This window comes from Ornithorhynchus anatinus, chromosome 2, assembly GCF_004115215.2.
Source record: "Ornithorhynchus anatinus isolate Pmale09 chromosome 2, mOrnAna1.pri.v4, whole genome shotgun sequence".
NCBI lineage: Eukaryota > Metazoa > Chordata > Mammalia > Monotremata > Ornithorhynchidae > Ornithorhynchus > Ornithorhynchus anatinus.
The window spans coordinates 103,651,838-103,672,412 of NC_041729.1; the positions used below are offsets into that span (position 1 = coordinate 103,651,838).

Sequence of the window (20,575 nt, forward strand, 5' to 3'; positions counted from 1 at the left end):
AACAAGGAAGCCGAATGATTTTTCACAAGTGCTCAGCACACAGTAAGCACTCTGTAAATAACAATGTTCGACTAAAGTGCCAGAGAAACCCCAGCCAGGATTCTGTCTGGGTCAGCCTGGATTCCTGCCAAGCCACTCTAAACCTTGTGGTGGGGGAACAGATGCTGTACGACCTTGGAGAAGTCACTTCTTTGTGCCTCGGCTACTTCATCTGAAAATTGGAGATTGAGACTGTGGGGGAACAGTGTTGAATGACCTTGGGCAAGTCACTTCACTTCTCTGTGCTCAGTCCCCTTATCTGTAAAATGGGAATAAAGACCATGAGCCCCATGTGGGACAGGGACTGTGTCCAATCCGATTTATTTAGATTTACCCCAGTGCTTAGTACAGTGCCTGGCACAAAGAGCTTAACAAATACCACAATTATTAATTGTTATTATTATGTAAATCCTGGCCAGGATGAGGGTCTGCCGAGGGGATAAAACTGGTCACAAATACAGGAGGGCCAAATCCCATGAGAGAATTTAAATGGAAGGAATAGAATCATGTTTTACATTTACATTTGAATCTCTTCGTGAATATCAACTTCAGCAACCCCAATCACTCCCGGGTCAATTGTATTTATTGAGCTCTTACAGTGTGCAGAGCCCTGTACTAAGTGCTTGGTAGAGTGCACTAGAACAGTATAATGAACACATTTCTCTTCCTCAGCAAGTTTAGAGGCTAGAGAGGGAGAGTGACATTAATAGAAACAAATCGACAAATATGGACATAAGTGCTGTGGGACTGGGAGGGGGGATGAATAAAGGGAGCAAATCAGGGTGATGCAGAAGGGAGTGGAAGAAAAGGAAAAGAAGGCTTAATAAGGACCCCATATGATGGTTGCTCTCTTGGACATCTCCTTCAAGAGGCCTTCCATGACTAAGCCCAATTTCCTCTCCCCACCCTCCCCTCTGCATTGCCTATGTGCTCAGAGCACTTGATCTTCTCCCCTCCCCCAGATTCACAGCACTTATGAACACACTCTAGCATTTCCCCTTTGTGAAATTTATTTTAATGTCTGTCTCCCCTGCTAGATTATAAACTCCTTGAGGGCAGCGATCACACCAACTCATTGATATCACACTCTCCCAAATGCTAAGTACAGTGCTCTGCACACAGTTGTTTACTCGATAAATACCATTGATTGATGGCATTGGACAACTATCATCATAATTAGACCATCTCCCACTATTAACTCCTCACTCTGCATCTCTGACTTTTACTCCAGTGCCCCACGAATCTGCTAAAACTCTTCTCGAGCCTATATCATCTCTAACTTTTTCCTCTAATGACCCGTCATTGGCCCCTCGCCCATGAATCAACTTAAAAATCTTTCCCCTACCTCGTACCCATCCAACTCTCCAATATTTACAATTGGATCTGGGGGCTGAAAAGCCCTTAGACAGCTAACAGCCGAGTCTGAATGCACATATTAAAGTTCGTGCTACATGACATTTTTGATTTAAGCTTTCTTAATCATCTTGCTTGAATAAATTTCACTCCGCTCCAGTTATTTACAGTTGCCTTCGGATTTTGTTAAATTTCCTTTTTAATCTTTCATCTGTCACATAACTTCCACAGTCCTGGATTAGTATCCTTGAAACACGGGCCAAGGTAACCCTTAGACACAGACTTTGCTGTGCGCGATTCTTTCGGAAGAGTAGGTGAAGGCAACCGCCGAACATTACTCAACCCCAAATCAATCAAGCAATCAATCGTATTGTTTGGGCTCTTACTGTATACAGAGAGCTTTACTAAGCGCTTGGGAGAGTACACTAGAACAGTTGGGGGACAAGTTTCCTGCCTGTAATTAGCTTACAGTCTAGAAAGGGAGACAGATATTAATCACTCAGTCAGTGGTATTTACAGAGTGTTTACTGTGTATAGAGCACTGTACTAAATGTTTGAGAGAGTACAATATAACAGAGTTGGTAGGCATGTTCCCTGCCACAATGAGCTCCCAATCTAGAGGACTGTAATACCAAACCTGCAGCCTTCGATGCTCTCTAGTAATAATAATAATAATGTTGGTATTTGTTAAGCGCTTACTAGGTGCAGAGCACTGTTCTAAGCACTGGGGTAGACACAGGGTAATCAGGTTGTCCCATGTGAGGCTCACAGTCTTAATCCCCATTTTACAGATGAGGGAACTGAGGCACAGAGAAGTTAAGTGACTTTACTACAGTCACACAGCTGACAAGTGGCAGAGCTGGGATTCGAACCCATGACCTCTGACTCCCAAGCCCAGGCTCTTTCCACTGAGCCAATATCCATAGTACAGTGCCCTGCACATGGTAAGCACTCAATAAATACGAATGAATGAATGAATAATAATAATTGTGGTATTTGTTAAGCGCTTACTATGTGCAAAGCACTGTTCTAAGCGCTGGGGGATACAAGGTGATCAGGTTGTCCCACGTGGAGCTCACAGTTTTTTTAATCCCCATTTGACAGATGAGGTAACTTAGGCACAGAGAAGTTAAGTGACTTGCTGAATCAGAGATGCTGAGTTCAGCCCCAGGGCTCAGCATAAACCAGCCCCAGCCTCTTCCTGCATCAGATCTTTCGGTCTTGACATTTGTATCTGCCCGCTAAATCATCCAACTAAAGAATCCAAAGCTTCTGATGAAACAGTAAAATAAATACCACCCTCTAGAGCGTAAGCTCATTGTGGGCAGGGGATGCGTCTACCAACTTTGTTCTAATGTACTTTCTCAAGTGCTTAGTACAGTGCTCTGCACACAGTAAGTGCTCAGTAAATTCCATTGATTGGTTGCCACTTCTGCCCTGACTTTTTGAGTTTGGGGGATTTGAGTAGGACTGGTTTTGTTTTCTGAAGCCAGCAAGGGATATGACTGTAGCGGCTTGCGTGATTTGAGTTCTAATGGTTTGATTAGGCAATTCGTTATGATGCTTTGACAATAATAATAATGGCATTCATTAAAGTTCATTAAGCGCTAAGGACTATTGCTAAGTGTTGTGATAAACACAAGATTAATTCCCCTCTAGTCTGTAAGCTCGTTGTGGGCAGGGAATGAGTCTACCAATTCTGTTATATGGTACTCTGCCAAGACCTCAGTATAGTGCTCTGCACAGAGTAAGCATTCAATAATTATGATTGATTGATTGATTATGGGATCATACTAGGTCCCTATCTCACAGGGGTTTCACAATCCAAGAAGGAAAAGACAGAATGAAAGGTGAATTACTCTTAAAAATTACATAATAATTAATAATTCCTAAGCACTTAGTAAGTGCCAAGCATTGAATTAAATTCAGGGGTAGAGTAGAAACATATTGGATGCAGTCCCTGTACCACATGAAACTTACAGCCTAAGTGGGAGGAAGAATATTTTATCCTGTTTTATAGCTGAAGAAACAGAGATAAAGAGAAGTGAAGTTACTTACCCAAAGTCATGCAGCAGGCAAATGGAGAAGTGGGATTAGAACTCAGACCTTCTGACTCCCAGACCTATGCTCTTTAAACTAGACCAGTCTGTTTCTCACAGTATTATCTTGGCAGGACCACCATCCTACAATCCGGCCCTGTTTTCTAATCAATCAGTAATATATTTATGGAGCACTTTCTATGTGCAAAGCACTGTATTGGGTGTCTGGGAGAGAACAATATAACAGAGTTGGTAGACACATTCCCTGCCCACAACAAGCACAATAATACACATAACAATAATAATTGTGGTATTTTTTAAGCACTTACTATGTGCCAGGCACTGTTCTAAGCGCTGGGGTAGATACAAGATAATTGGGTTGGACACAGTCCCTGATCCCATGGGGCTCACAGTTTTAATCTCCATTTTACAGATGAGGTACTGAGGCACAGATAAATGAAGCGACTTGCCCAAGGCCACACAGCAGACCAGTGGAGGAGTCAAGATTAGAACCCATTACCTCATGACTCGCAGGCCTGTGCTCTGTCCACTACACCATGCAAGCACATCTCAGGTTACAGTCATTCATTCATTCATTTAATCATATTTATTGAATACTTACTATGTGCAGAGCCCTGTACTAAGCAGTTAGGAGAGCACAACAATAAACAGACACATTCCCTTCCCACAAGGAGTTTACAGTCTAGTGGGGTCTCCCCATGATACATAAAACCCAAAGACAAAGCTATTAAGTGATTGTTTAACATCTCACTGGGTTTTTTTGATACCTTACGCTAGATTACAGTCACTCTGTGATACAAACAACCGGGGGATTCTTCCAATGTTAAAAATATCCATCATTCAGTGGTATTTATTAAGCACTTACTATGTGACGAGCACCGTACTAAGCACTTGCAAGCAAACAGTACAACAGAATTAGCAGACGTACTCCCTGCCCATAATGAGTTTATTTTACCACGGGTAACAACTATCTCAAATTGTAGCTATTCCAGGGATCAGTCTATCAATCAGTCATATTTATTGAGTGCTTACTGTGTGTAGAGCACTGTACTAAGTGCTTGGGAGAGTACAATAGAACAGAGTTGATAGACAGGTTCCCTGGCCACGAGTTTCCAGTCTAGAGAGGGAGACAGACATCAATATCAGTAAATAAATTATGGATATGTGTAAGTGCTGTGGGGTTGAGGGAGGGGTGAATAAAGAGAAATAGCATGGCTTAGTGGAAAGAGCACAGGCTTGGGAGTCAGAGGTTGTGGGTTCTAATCCTGGATCCGCCACTTGTCTGCTGTGTGACCTTGGCCAAGACACTTAACGTCTCTGGGCCTCTTTTACCTCATCTGGAAAATTGAGATGAAGATTGTGAGTTCCACAGGGGACAACCTGCTTACCTTGTATCTACCCCAGCGCTTATAACAGTGCTTGGCACATAGTAAGTGCTTAACACATGCCATAATTATTATTATCATTATAAAGGGAGAAAAAAGGGAGTGTGAGAAGAGGAAATGAAGGCTTAGTTAGTGAAGACCTCTTGGGGCACTCACATAATAATAATGATGGTATTTGTTAAGCGCTTACTATGTGCCAAACACTGTTCTTGATGCCTCACCCTATGAAAGACTCAACTTCCCTAACATGTCAGGTGTCACAAGAAAACAAGGCCCTCCCTGTGTCCTCCCCACCACAGCCAAAATTAAGCAATCAACAATACATGGATCTTGGAGGAAGCTCTGCCCGCAGTCTATTAGATTTTCTAAGGCGTAGAAGAGAGCCCTGAGCAGATAACCGAAGAAGTTATTGAACTGAGGAGGCAACTTAATTTAGAAATGGATGATGCACATGTCAATAAGTTAACTGCGCCTCGTTCAGCGGAACCATCGTCCAATCCGGACCTCATCGAACTTCGACAATCTGATGCATCATTGCAATTTGCCAAAACAGATGAAGAAGCTATCAACCCTCCACCAGCAGCTAATATTTGGGGAGTAGGCTGTCTTGAATCGATTTTAGAGAAACCAGCTAAATTCACAAAATGAGTTACAAATGAGGAAGAGGAAGCACAGAGTAGTAGAATTATATTGTTATACCCTGATGGTGTACTCTCCCAAGCGCTTAGTAGAGTGTTCTGCACCAGTAAGCGCTTAATAAATACAACTGAACAGAGTCATTTGCACAGGCACACGGTAAGCATTTACCAAATACTATTAAAAAAAACACAAATCCAGCAGGCCAGTGGCAGATCTAGTAGAACCAGGTCCTCAGATTCCTAAATTTGTACTCTTTCCATTAGACCACAATGCTTTTTTAAATACCAGAAGAGAAGCATCATGGCCTAGTGGATAGAGTACAAGCCTGGGAGTCAGAAGGAGTGCTCTGCACACAATAAGTACTCAATAAATACCACTGATTGATTTTTGAGGAGTGGGGAAATATTGGAAGAACAAGGTTTTAGAAAAATAATCTGGGCAGTAGAATAAAATATGGATTGGAAATGGGAGACTGGAGGCAGGGAATCAGTAAGGAAGTTGAAATAGGATAATGCAAGTGCCTGGACCCTGTGAAAGGGAGTTAGGGACAAATTCTGGAAAGGTTGTTGAGGAAAATCCCACAGGGTTTGGTAACAGATTGGCTATGGGGATTGAAAGGAAAGGAGTCATCAAGGATATTGCCAGAAGTTATGAGCTCTGGAGGGGAGGATGGTGGGTTGTCAACAGTGCTGGGAAGGAGAGGAGAAAGAGGGGATTTGGGAGGGAAGATAAGAGTTCACTTTGCTGGAAGTGCTAGTGCAACATGCAAGTCGGAAGAAACGTGATATTGCCGGGAAGGAGAGCGATTAGTCCTAGTGAAGTAGATATGGGAGTCATTCGTATAGAGGAGGTAGTTGAAGCTGTGGGAGCTGTTGAGCTTCCAAAAGAGTGGGTGTAAATTGAGAATAGAAAGGGGACCCAGACCTGAGCAGGGAGGGACATTCCCAGTGAGAGAGTGGGAAGCAGAGGAAGAACTTGACAAAGAAATGGACCAGATCAGCCCGGAAGATAAGCGGAGACCCAGGATACGCGGTTTTCATTATTACTCACTGCAGGGAGACTGGATATCCTATGCTTGAGCTAAAGAATCCAACTTACTCTTAAGGAAAGTTACTCTGATAGCTATCCTTTTGGCCAAATCGACACTGCTTGTGTGTTTCTCTTCATCTCCTTCAGCACAAATCTGGGTTCCTCAGTCACACTGGACTGAAATAAAACTGTTTAGTTCTGGCTAATGCATCCTTAAAAATTAAGAGCCTGTGTATTTTCCAGGGAAATTTCAGTTACTTTTTGATCTGCTGTTATTAGCACCTTATCTGAATGGACAATTACTTTGTAAAACAATTTTTCTTTCTCTTTCTCTCTCTCTCTCACTCACTGGTGGAGTGAATTTAAATAGAATCCATTCTGGCCGGGCTCTCTTGTAAGATAAAACACATAATGGCATCATGCAGTAATTTGGATATTCCACTGACTTTATATTTTGGCAATGTTTCACGCCTCAACTGCTACGAAACCCATTAGATTAGGGCAACACTATGTTTTAATACCAAAGGCTCAAACTTATTTTGTTCAGAATAAGCCGAGTCTTGCTTGTTTTTCTCCACTTTCACGCTTCGATTCGTAGATCGCAATGATTTCCCCTTTCCCGCCATCTCTCCTCCCTTATAGGTACCACTCAGGGGAACTTCTCTGCTTCAAGAGAGGAGGAGGAAGAGGGGGAGATGGAACTGCAAATTATCCCCCACACCTGAGCAGAATCAGTTGGGCCCCTTCCAGGGGGCTGTGCTAGGCACTATACTAAGCCCTGGGGTAGATACAAGGTAACCAGGTTGGGAGCAGGCCACATCCCACGTCAGGCTCACATCCTTAATCACCACTTTATAGATGAGGTAAGTGAGGCACAGAGAAGTTAAGGGACTTGCCCAAGGTCACAAAACAGACAAATAGCAGAGCCAAGTTTACACTCCAGGTCATTTTGACTCCTAAGCCTGTACTTTATCCACTAGGCCATGCTGCTTTCTCTCACTGCTTATTCTTTAGACTATCATGCCACCGTAGAAAACACTACTATCCTTCCTATCACACAAGGCCATAACCTTGGCTTTACCCTCGACTCATCTCTCACTCCACCCACAAATTCAATCTGTCACTAAATCCTTTTGGGTCTTCACAACGTTGATAAAATCCACCCTCGTCTCTCCATACAAACTGCTACCATGCTGATCCAAGCACTTATCCTAACCCACCTTGACTACTGCATCTGCTTCCTCACTGACCACCCATCCTCCTTTCTCTCCCCATTCCAGTCCATATTTCACTCTGCTGCATGGATGATTTTTCAAGGAAAATGTTCAATCAATCAATGTCAATCAATCTCATATATTGAGCACTCACTGGGTGCAGAGCACTGTACTAAGTGCATGGTAGAGTACACTATAACAGTATAACAGAGTTGGTAGACACATTCCCTATCAACAATGAGCTTAGTCTAGAGGGGGAAATAGACATTAATATAAATGTTACAGGTATGTACATAAATGCTGAGGGGCTGAGAGAGGGGTGAAGTTCAAATCTCCCCATTCTTCAAGAACCTGCAGTGGTTGCCCAACCGACTGGGCATCAAAAAGAAACTCCTCACTGTCGACTTTAAAGCACTCAGTCAGCTCATCCCATCCTACCTCACCTCCCTGATCTCCTACTACAACCTAGTCCACCCACTCTGCTCCTCTAGCGCCAGCTTACTCACTGCCCTGATCTCATCTACCTCGCCGTTGACCCCTTTCCCACATCCTCCTTCTGGCCTAGAACTCTTTCCTCCTCCATACCCACCAGCTCACCACCCTCCCCACCTTCAAAGGATTATGGTCACATCTCCTCTTTATTTTAGGGAAGAGGCCCTCCCTAATTAAACCCTCTTTTCCTCAGCTCTCTCTCCCTTCTGGGTCATCTATGCACTTGGACCTGTGACCTTTGGACATTTGATATTCATCCACACCACCCCCAACTTCACAGAACTTATATGTATATCCTTAAATTATATATTATGAATTATTTATTCATATAAATATCTTTCTCCCCCTCTAGACTGAAAGCTCATTGTGGGCAGGGAACCTTTCTGCTAATTCTGCTGTACTGTACTCACCCAAGTGCTTAGAATGGTGCTCTACACGTTGGAAACACTCAACAAATACCACAACAAATACAACGGCTGTGTGACCCGGAGGGAGATTTGAGAGGGTGAGACCCACTCTATGGAAGGGTGAGACCAGGATGGCAGAGAAAAGAGTAGTCAGCCAGTCATTCAACTGTATTTATTATTTACTACGTGGTCAGTCAACTGTATTTATTATTTACTATGTGCAGAGCACTGTACTAAGTGTGAGGGAGGGTACAATATAACAATATAACAGACATGTTTCCTGCCCCCCATGAGCTTACAGCCTAGAGGGCTGTAGAAGTCGGTAGGGCAGAGTTAGGGTTCAGAGAATTCACAAAACAGTGGTAATATGAAACCTTTTGGCAGTCACCAGCACTGAGAGGTCAAAGCCTTTTGAAGCTGAAGACTTTAATCCAGGAAGTGGTTTCTGGATCAATAGTCGGCAGGGAAAAATATTTTCCCCGCCAACCCAATTTTTTGGAAGCAGTTTAGCAGCAGGTTAAAGTCCAGGCTTTGCCACACGCAAGTGTGGTCTTGGGCTTTGCCTCTTCTGTGACCTTTAGAGGCATCCTAAACTTCTCTGTATCTGTGCTTCCTCATCTGGAAAATGGGCATGAAATGATTTTTCTCCCTCTCCTTTCGCTTGTGAGCCCCATCCCTCCCAGCCCTAACAGTAATGTTTCCCCAACCCTTTCCAAGCCCTCTTGCCCTCTTAAAATCCCACCTCCTCTTACAAGGCTTTCCTAGTTAACTTCTGAGTATCCCAAGCCATCGAACTAATCAACCAACTCTAGCACTTATGAATGTATTTATCCCCATCCTTGTCATTCTTTATTTAATCAGTGGTATTTATTGAGCGGTTTTGTGGGGAGAGTCCTGTACTAAGCAGTTGGGAGAGTGCAATAAAATCGAGTTGGTAGATACCATAAAAAAAGGATTCCTATTGACTCCCCCATTACAATGTGAGCTCCTCAAGGGAAGGAATCACATCTAATCATCTTCTGTATGTCCCCCAAGTACCCAAGACTGTGGTCTGCACTTGTGAGTGCTCAGTACAGTGTTCGGCATTCAGCTGACCCTCAGAGTGCAAAGGTCTAGTATGGCAGTAGCACGTTGTAGCAGATAGAGCACAAACCTGGGAGTCAGAAGGACCTGAGTTCTAATCTCGGCTCCGCCACTTGATTGCTCTGTGACCTTGGGCACATCACTTCACTTCTCTGGGCCTCAGTTACCTCATCTGTCAAATGGGGATTAAGACTGTGATCCCCACGTGGTACAGGGACAGTGTCAAACCTGATTATCTTGGATGTACCCCAGCACTCAAAATAGTGCTTGACACATAGTAAGCGCAGCATGGCCTAGTGGATAGAACACGGGCCTGGGAGTCAGAAGGTCATGGGTTCTAATCCTGATTCCATCACTTGTCTGCTATGTGATCCTGGGCAAGTCACTTCACTTCCCTGTGCCTCAGTTACCTCATCTGTAAAATGGGGATTAAGACTGCAAGCCCCATGTGGGACAGGGACCGTGTCCAACCTGATTTGCTTCTAGTCACCCAGCGTTTAGTCCAGTGTCTGGTACGTAGTAAGCACTTAACAAATACCATAATTATTATTATGATGATGATGATTATTAGAGCATTCTGGTCATGATACTGCAGATGATATTCGTTCTCTCACCCTTGCCCGTCCGGCCACATTTCGTTCTTGCCTTTTCCCTCACAATTTTCCGGCCACCCCGAGGACAAATTCTGGGCCGATCCAGTGGAAATGAATTGTGACATTTTACTGGGTAACCGAGCTCCAAAAGTTTTCACAGTGTCAAATGGAAGATTAATAATTGCTCCGCTTTATGCTTCTGAAGGTTTGTCAAGGTAACGAACAAAATCGTGTCAAGGGATTGCCCGCAGCCGAGAGGGAAACGTCTGTGACTAGTCACTGCCTGAAGCATAAAATGAAAGACGGTTTCAGCGTGTTTGGAAAAAGTTAACAGATATCCAGGACTGGTGTAATTGGACAAATTAAATCAATTTAAACTTCAGCCTCCACCTACCTTTAACCGCGCACAGAAGAACGTGCTTTTTCTATCCTTTTCTATCTCATGGGAAGAAGATGTAAGGATAATAAGAGTTAAAGTCCCAGGCAAATTCAGAAAACTGGAACACTGACTCACTACATCTCTCATCTTGAGACTCTTCATCTTTGCAAGAGAAAGGAGCTCTTTCAGAGCAATCTGATTAACTTCCACCAATCAACACCCTAAAGCCTGCGTCCCCCTAATCCTTTGAGGCTGCCCGCTTGAGGTAGTTGCCAATTTGCCAAGGTGGGTGAGAAAGGACTCATCAACTTCCCCCAGAAACTGACTCCGGCTCACTGCCATTACATCTGGAGAGAAGAGCAGCTGGAACGGAGGGCAAGGTCTGACACCTCGGAGATCCCAGGGGTTCTGAGTCCCAAGAATCAGAGGATCAGGAGTGCAGGGGTCAAATGGCCGGGTTTCAGATCCCTGCCCTTCCCACCTCAGCTAACGGTAGTGAGAAAACAATCGGGGAAATCCAGAAGATGATCCACCTGGGGGTGCCGATCGGCAAGGTGAGAAGTTGAGGATCGCAGCCCCGGAGAGAATGTCTGGCATGAAGTTGACTTCCCTCAGCTTGTTAAACTGCTTCAATCCTGGGCCTGGCATTTCTTTCCATCTCAGAAGTTGTGCCCCTAAGGCTGAGATATGATCCAGCACCTCCCGCAAGATTACTCCCGACAAGAGGGGTAAGTGATCACTTAGCCAATTTCACCAGTATATCCTGGATGCCTACTGTGGGCAGAGCACTGTGCTGGGCGCTTACTTGATGCAGAGCGCTTACTGGCAATCTATCATGTGCAGAGCACTGTACTGGTTACTGAGCACTTAATTGGGTCTTTATTCAGTGCAGATCCAGAGAAGAGGTAAGTGCTCCCATCGTCAACTTCACCGGTACATCCTGGATGCCTCCTGTGGGTAGAGCACAGTCCTGGGTGTCTATTTGATGCAGAGCACTGTATTGCCAATCTACCATGTGCAGAGTACTGTACTGGATGCTGAGCACTGAACTGGGTATTTATTGTATTTATCTGTATTTATATGTACACTGTATCAAACAACTACTGTGTACAGGACAGTGTATTTTTCAATTCTTACTGTGGCAGATGTCTCCTATGTGCGGGACACTGTTCTCACCCTTGCTCCACCTCTGTGTGATCTTGGCAAGTCTAGCTTCTCTGTGCCTGAGTTTCCTCATCTGTAAAATGGGGCTTCAATATCTATTCCCCCATCTCTTTCATTGTGAGCCTTGAGTGGGACAGGGACTGTGTTCAATCTGATTAGCCTGTACTAATACAGTGCTTGATGCAGAGTAAATACCTTACAAATACTATCATTATGATCACTATTATTGTCTTGGATGCCACCTGTGTAAACTCTATGGGGTGCCTATTACTGTCCTCTAGACTGTAAGTTATGGGAATCGGCGTGGCTCAGTGGAAAGAGCCTGGGCTTCGGAGTCAGAGGTCATGAGTTCGACTCCCGGCTCTGCCACTTGTCAGCTGTGTGACTGCGGGCAAGTCACTTAACTTCTCTGTGCCTCAGTTACCTCATCTGTAAAATGGGGACTGTGTGAACAGCCTCACGTGGGGCAACCTGATTACCTTGTATCTCCCCCAGCGCTTAGAACAGTGCTCTGCACATAGTAAGCGCTTAACAAATACCAACATAATTATTAAGTTTGTTGTGAGCAGGGAATGTGTCTAGTACACTGTTATAGCACACTCTCCCAAGTTTTTAATACAGTGCTCAGCCTGCAGTAAGGACTCAATACATTTATTCATTCATTCAGTAGTACTTATTGAGCACTTCCTGGGTGCAGAGCACTGTACTAAGCACTTGGAAAGTACAATTAAGCAACAAAGAGAGACAATCCATGCCCAGAACAGGCTCATGGTCTAAAAGAGGGGAGACAGACATCAAAACAAACAGGCATCAATAGCATCAATATAAATAAATATAATTATATATCTATACATTCACATCAGAACAAGTAAACAGCATTAATATAGGTAAATAGTATTATAGATATGTACATATATACATATTTCTGTGGGGCAGGAAGCGGGGTAGAGGAAAGGGAGCAAGGCGGGGCGATGGGGAGTGGGGAGGGAGAGCTGAGGAAAGGGTGGGCTTAGTTTGGGAAGGCCTCCTGGTGGAGGCGAGGCTTCAGTAGGGCTTTGAAGGATGGCAGTGTGATTGGCGGATTTGAGGAAGGAGGGCATTCCAGGCCAGAGGTAGTTAAATTCAACTGACTGATTGCCTGACTGACTATTTGCAGAGCACCATCCTGAAACCCTATTAAAGTACACTGAGTTTGGCATCTGCAGACTTATAGAAGTATAAGATGCTGGTCCTGCCCTCAAGAAGCTGACAGTCTAAATTGTCTGTTAAAAATCAGTAGTCACCAACAACCATGTTACACGAAGCTTGACTTTGTTTCTCTGTAGGTGGTGGCAGTACTCGCATCTCTTTTTGCACTCCTCCGTTAACTGGACCATTATCTATTAAACATCACATGAGCCATGATATTTACATCTATCGAATGTTCTCAAGTATCCAGCACAACATCTGCCAATGGTAGGCACTCAGAGCTCAGCATCTAGGAGGTGCTCAGTACAATGTCTAGTCCTGGTACAGTGTTTTGAACACAGTAGGTACTCAATATAATCCTCAGAATCCAGAATGGACCTAGTAGAATGTTATGTAATAATAATAATAATGCTGGCATATGTTAAGAGCTTACTATGTACCAAGCACTTTTCTAAGCACTGGGGTAGGTACAGTGTAATCAGATTGTCCCAGTTAGGGCTCACAGTCTTAATACCATTTTACAGATAAGGTAACTGAGGCACAGAGAAGTTAAGTGACTTGCCCAAAGTCACACAGCTGATAAGTGGCGGAGCCAGGATTAGAACTCACAACCTCTGACTCCCAAGCCCGTGCTCTTTCCACTAAGCCACGCTGCTTCTACACAGTAAGTGTCTGGTATAATCCTCGGCCCATATTAGGCTCCCAGTATAACACTCTGAATAGCAATATAGCACTGCGGGTGCCCAATAAATACCATTGATGATGATTATTAGGGTGTCTACTACAGCTATCTAGCTTTTCAATCTGTGATTACTGAAAGCATCGTTTAAATATGCATCTTTTTTATGGTGCATGTTCAGTGCTTACTTTGTGTCAAACACTGTTTTAAGCGCTGGGGTAGGTACAGGTTTATTAGGTCAGACATAGTCCCTGTGCTTCATGGGACTCATAGTCTAAGGTAGGAGGGAGAACAGGTACTTAATCATCATTTTACAGTGGAGAAACTGAGGCACAGAGAAATTAAGTAGCTTGCCTTAGGTAACACAGCAGACAAGTGGTGGAGCCGGGATTAGAACACATGACTTCTGACTCTCAGGCCCGTGTTCTTTCCACTAGGCCATGCTGCTTCTCTTGATCTCTCTTCTGGGCAACCTGCTTAATGATTTGAATCCGAACATCATATTCAATGTTGGGATCAGTCATTTTATCCACGAATTAGATGATCTTAATGAAATAAATTCCGTATATTTTGCAAGATTAAATTATGCTTTTGTTCATCTGTCATATTTTTACTCTTAAATTGAGAGCTCGTATTGCAATGGGCATGGATTTCATATTGATCCATCACTGAAATGAACCCAATAAAAGATGTAATCGTCCTGGCCGGTGATTTATACGACTTTTTTTCTAATCTCACACAAGAAGCAGTTTCAAGGTGCCCTTGAAGAGGATAGTCATGCTCCTGTTTCTGAGCATCAAATACCCTCTTCAGTGGTTTACTTGTAACCTACATATTCATGTCAATCTGAATTGGATTCACTTTTTGCCGCCCCTCCACCTACAATTTTGTTATCACCATCCAACTTTGTCCCAGAAATGTTTGTTTCTATGAATATGTATAGATTGATTTGCATAAATGTAATCACATGCACCCTTGCAGAATGCCCGTGGGAATGGCCTCATCCTGATCTGGGTTTCTGAATCGAGTCTTGCGAACCTAGGTCCCGGTAGTGGAGGGTGCAGAATGGCTCTCCTACAGCACAAGAATGAACTGGAATAAAAGGGCATTTCCTCAAAGTCTGAAAGGAAGCTGAGCGGGTACACGGCCTAGTAGCTAGAGCACGGGCCTGGTTGTCAGGAGGACCTGGATTTTATTCCCGGCTCCACCACTTGCCTGCTCTGTGACCTTGGGCAAGTCATTTCACTTCTCTGGACCTCAGGTCCCTCATTTGTTAAAATAGAGATTAAGACCGTGAGCTCCATGTGGGACACGGACTGTGTCTGACCTGATTAGTTTGTATCTACCCCAGCACTTTTTGGAGCAAATTAAACCAAAGTGGTCTTTGGAAGGCCAAGTGACTCGACTTAGATTAGCATATTTTGGACACATATTCAAGAGGACTAATTCTCTGGAGAAGACACTCCAGAAAAGGCCAGGGAAAAGTTGAAAGAGGCAGACCGGCAGCTAGATGGCTAGAGACCATAACAAAGATAACGGAAGAATCATTAGAAAGGTTGCGGATTATGGCGGAGGACAGGACGTGCTGCAGTAAGTATATCCATGGATCAGAAATGACTCGATGGCACTTAATAATAATAATAAACCCCAGCACTTAGAAGAGTGCTTGGCACATTGTAAGTGCTTAATAAATACCATTATCATTATTATGATTCTTCTTATTATTATTCCCCCTGCTGATTTCCCCAGTATCTAATGGTAGTATTTGTTCAGAGCTTACACTATGTCAAACACCATCCTAAATGCTGGGATAGTTACAAGATAATCAGATCCCACATGGGGCTCACAGTCTAAGTAGGTGGTTGAACAGACATTGAATTCTCATCTTACAGTTAAGGAAACTGATGCCCAGAGAAGCTAATATTTATTGAGCACTTACTCTATGCCAAGCACTGTACTACGTGCTTGGGAGAGTACAATATAACAATAAACGGACACATTCCTTGCACACAGTGAGCTTATAGTCTAGCGAGGGAGACAGACATTAATAGAAATAAATAAATGACAGATATGTACCAGTGTAATAAGTAATAAGCACCAATGGCAGAGCCGGCATTAGAACTCACAACCTTTTGACTCTCAGGCCTGTGCCCTATCCACTACGCCACTATGTCAATCACAATTATCTCATCTCCAAAATGGGGATTAAGAGTGTGACCCCGTTGAGACAAGGAATGTGTCCAACCTGATTATCTTGTATCTACCTCAGCATTTAGTACAGTTTTAGCACATAGTAAGCGCTTAAACAATTAAAAAAAAAGATAGTGTTACTGTCATCCTCAGGAGTTTAGAAAGAAAATATAGAATCCTCCAGAAAGTAATCTTTGAGGGATTTCTGAATTGTGATGGCAATCTGGTCCACCTACTTTGAGGGCAGCAGTGATAGAGAAAGTAAGATCACAGAAAAGACTGAGGGACAGTGTGGGGAAGCAGCATGGCCTAGTAGAAAAGCACAGGCCTGGGAGCCAGAGGACCTGAGTTCTAGCTTTACCATGTATGTGCTGTGTGACCTTCGGCAAGTCACTTAACTTCTCTGTATTTCACTTCTCTAATCTGTCAAAAGGGGATTCAATTCCTGTTCACCCTCCATCTTAGATAGAGAGTCCCATGTGGGACAGTAACAGTGCCTGATCTAATGTTGGTATATCTACCCCAGTGTTTTGTATAGTGTTTGGAACAAAGTAAACATTTAACAAATGCCACCGTTATTATCATTATTATTTTGTGGTGTGGGACCTAGTCCAATCAGTCAATCAGTGGAATTCATTACTGTGTGCAGAGTACTGTACTAAGCACTTGGGAGAGTTCAATACTACAGAGTTGGTAGATTTGTCCTCTGCATACAAGGAGGTTACTTCTGGCTTGGGCCTGCTGTAAAATTTTGGACACATTATTATGAAATACTATGTGCCAGGCACTGTATTAAGTGCTGGGGTGGAGACAAGCAAATCCAGTTGGACACAGTCCCTGTCCCACATGGGACTCAAAGTCTCAATCCCCATTTGACAGATGAGGTCACTGAGGCACAGAGAAGTGAAGTGACTTGCCCAAGGTCACACAGCAGACAAGTGGCAGAACCGGGATTACAAGTGCCAGAGTCTCTGAGCCTCTGTCTCCTCATCTGTAAAATGGAGTAGTAATCCCTAGTTCACTGGGATGTTTGAAGGACAAATTGAAGGAGCAGATCTCAAAGTGCTTTGGGAAAATGAAATTACTAAATGAATTCAAGAGAAGTACTATTATTTAATCTTTCTGAGGGAAATGCCTGAATGATCCAATTAAACCGGGGAGAGTGTAGCCCACTTTAGTCCTAACTTCTTCCTTTTTTTTCTTTTTAATCAAACTTTAAATCTTGCACTGTCATTTTCCTCATCCAAAACTGCAGCAGCAAGTAAAACTTGAAAGTTAGATTTTCTCAATAAGCAACTTACTCTCGAGGCAAAATGTACTGCGGAACCATTAAAAAACCCTCTTAAAATGTTACCTAATACTCCATATTGCTCTGAATCTGAAATCTGGCAAGTTTAATGTCATTAGGGAAGCTTTTTTTCTTTTAAATTCAATGACGATTAGGGGGTTTAAATTTGTAAACCTAACGGAGCATTATTTTAGAGTTGGTGTTTTGTTTCCTGGGGGTGACAGCAACAAAAAAGAAAAATAGCCAAAGCCCATTGCCGTCAGTAATTTGCAGCACCAACAGCAATTAGCTTTAAGTCTAATAGAGCCATTTTTACCGACAAACGGAAGCATAAATGATTAACTTTGTTGCCTTTCACTCTTCGCTTTGTGGATTTACTTAGTCCCTGGGGCTTGTCACCAGTCACATTTGGAGTTTCATGTTTTAGCTATTTTAAGGGGTATTGTGCATTTACGCTCACGAGCGGATCAGGAAAATATGTTCACTCTCTGGTGCCGCAACTCAAAAACAACCGAGCAGACTTTAGGTAGGCTGCCTACGATCTGTGAGTAACCACATCCTCTCAGATATCTGTGGACTTTGAATCTGTAACAGGATTTCCTCCCTCAGGGAAGTCAACAAAAATTGGATATCTGAATCTCTCAACCAGTCACGTTGGGCCCTCAGAATGGAATTTCCTCTTCTCCCTCTCCCTTCTGCGTCACCTTTGCTTTTGGATTTGCATCCTTTATTCACCCCGGCCTCATCCCCACAGCACTTATATACAGATCCATAATTTTATTTTAATACCTGTCTCCCCCTCTAGATGTAAGGAGCAATAATTAATTCGTCGATGATGGTACTTGTTAAGTGCTTACTATGTGCCAAGACTGTTCTAAGTGCTGCGGGAAAGACAAGTTAATCGTGTTGGACACAGTCCCTGTTCCACAAGGGGTTCACAATCTAAATCTTTGTGGGCAGGGAATGGGTACACCAACTCTGTTATACTGTACTCTCCCAAGAGCTTAGTACAATGCTCTGCACATAGTAATCACTTAATAAATATGACCTATTGAATGTTTGATCTGACTCTGAAGATAGCTGGGTTAAGTTTACCCCCACAGAAAATAATGTCAATGGGTTGGAATGTTGTCCTAAAGAAGCAGGACGAGCAGTGTGGCTCAGTGGATAGAGCATGGGCCTGTGAATCAGGAGAACCTGAGTTTTAGTCCCAATTTGGACACTCGTGTGCTGCGTGACCTTGGACAAGTCACTTCACTTTTCTGTGCCTCAGTTACCTCATCAGTAAAATGGTTATCAAGACTGTGAGCTCCACACTATGGCTCTGATCAAGATTATGTCCAACCAGGTTATCTTGTACCTGTCCCAGCCTGGAACGTAATGAATCAATCATTCAATCATATGTATTGACTGCTTTCTGAGTGGAGAGCACTGTACTAAGTATTTGGGATGGTAAAATATAACAACAGACATATTCCCTGCCCACATTGAGCTTTCAGTCTGGAGTGGGAAACAGATATTAACATGCATAAAAAATTATGGATACGTACATAAGCGCTGTGGGCTGAGATGGGTGGGTGAATAAAGGGAGTAAATCAGGATGAGGCAGAAGGGAGTGGAAGAAAAGAAAATGAAGACTCATTCAGGGAAGGCCTCTTGGAGGAGATGTGCCTTCGATAAGGTTTTAAAGGGGGAGAGAATAATTGTCTATCAGATGTGAAGCGTGAGGGCATTTCAGATCAGAGGCAGGACGTGGACGAGAGGTCGGCGGTAAGCTAGATGAGATCAAGGTACAGTGATTATGTTAGCATTAGAGGAATGAAGTGTGCAGGCTGAGTTGTAGTAGGAGAGCGGTGAGATGAAGTAGGAGGGGACAGAGTGATTGAGTGCTTTAAAACCAGTGGTAAGGAGTTTCTGTTTGGTGAGGAGGAGGAAAGGAAACCACTGGAAATTCTTGAGGAGTGGAGAAATGTGGACTGCCTCTTTTTGTAGAAGAATGATCCAGCCATCAGAGTGAGGTAGATGGACTTGATGGGCAGAGACAAGAGGCAGGGAGGTCAGCAAGGAGGCTGATACAGTAATCAAGGCGGGACAGGATAAGTGCTTGAATTGATGTAGTAGCAGTTTGGATGGAGAGGAAAGGGTGGATTTCAGCAGTGTCGTGAAGGAAACAGGACTTAGTGGTAGATTGAATATGTGGGTTGAATGAGAGAGATGAGTCAAGGAAAACACCAAGGTTATGGGCTTGTGAGACAGGAAGGAAGGTGGTGCTGTCCACAGCTGACTTTCTCTCAGGGGGAGGACAGGATTTGGGTGGGAAGATAAGGAGCTCTGTTTTGGACATGTTAAGTTTGAAGTGTTGGCAGAACATCCAAGGAGCGATGTCTTGAAGGCAGAAAGAAATGCGAGAATGTAGGGCTGGAGATGTAGATTTGGGTATCATCCAATTAGAGGTGGTAGTTGAAGCCAGGTGAGCAAATGAGTTCTCCAAGGGAGTGGGTGTAGATGGAGGATAGAAGGGAACCCAGAACTGAACCCTGAGGGACTCCTACAGTTAGGGGTTGGGAGGCATAGGAGGAGCCCACTAAAGAGACAGATGGAATGGCCAGGGAAATATAAGAATCAGAAGAGGAGAGTGTCTGTAAGTGCTTAACAAATACAATTTTATGGTGTAATGGCTAGAGCATAGGCCTGGGAGTCATAAGGTCATGGGTTCTAATCCTGACTCCATCGCTTGTCTGCTGTGTAACCTCGGGCATGTTACTTCACTTCTCTGTACTTCAGTTACCTCATCTGTAATATAGGGATTAAGACTGTGATCTCCACGGGACAACCTGATTACCACGTATCTACCCCAGTGCTTAGAACAGTGCTTGGCACATAGTAAGTGCTTAACAAATACGATCATTATTATTATCATTATTAGGCCCAGCAACTACCTTTCTCCTGCCACTCTTTTCCCTCCCTGCCCAAGCTCCCACAGCCAGAGGGCAGGGAAGGCCAATCCTGCTGGGCAGGTGGAACCCAGCCCCAAGGGAATGTGTCTGCTTACTGTTCTATTTACTCCCCAAGTGCTTAGTTTCATGCTTGGCAAACGGTAAGTGCTCAATAAATACAATTGAATGAATGAAGGAATGCCAGTCTATGGTTGAATTCTGTCCTCTAACTGGTCCCTGCAGCTTTACAACGGGCACGTGTCCAGAGCCAAAGCTGGGCACCCTCCGATGAATCCATCCCACCACGATTCTCAGGGTCGGCTCCAAAGCCCACATTCATAATCCCCCTCAACAAACTGCGGGCAGTCCCAAGCCCAAACCTAGACTATTAGCTTGTATCTGCATCCTTATTATGATTATGGTATCTGTTAAGCACTATGGTCCAGGCACTATATTA

General features: G+C 43.7%; 1 protein-coding gene across 1 annotated transcript in view; it reads left to right on the forward strand.

The window, feature by feature from the left end:
• Positions 1-5,275: 5,275 nt before the first annotated feature.
• The window catches only part of MAN1A1 (mannosidase alpha class 1A member 1), a 285,232-nt gene continuing 269,932 nt past the window's right edge, over positions 5,276-20,575 (forward strand). The window contains exons 1-2 of the mRNA XM_039914596.1: positions 5,276-5,434; positions 20,362-20,434. Coding sequence (XP_039770530.1) covers positions 5,276-5,434; positions 20,362-20,434 — 232 coding nt within the window. The remainder of the gene's footprint in view (positions 5,435-20,361; positions 20,435-20,575) is intronic.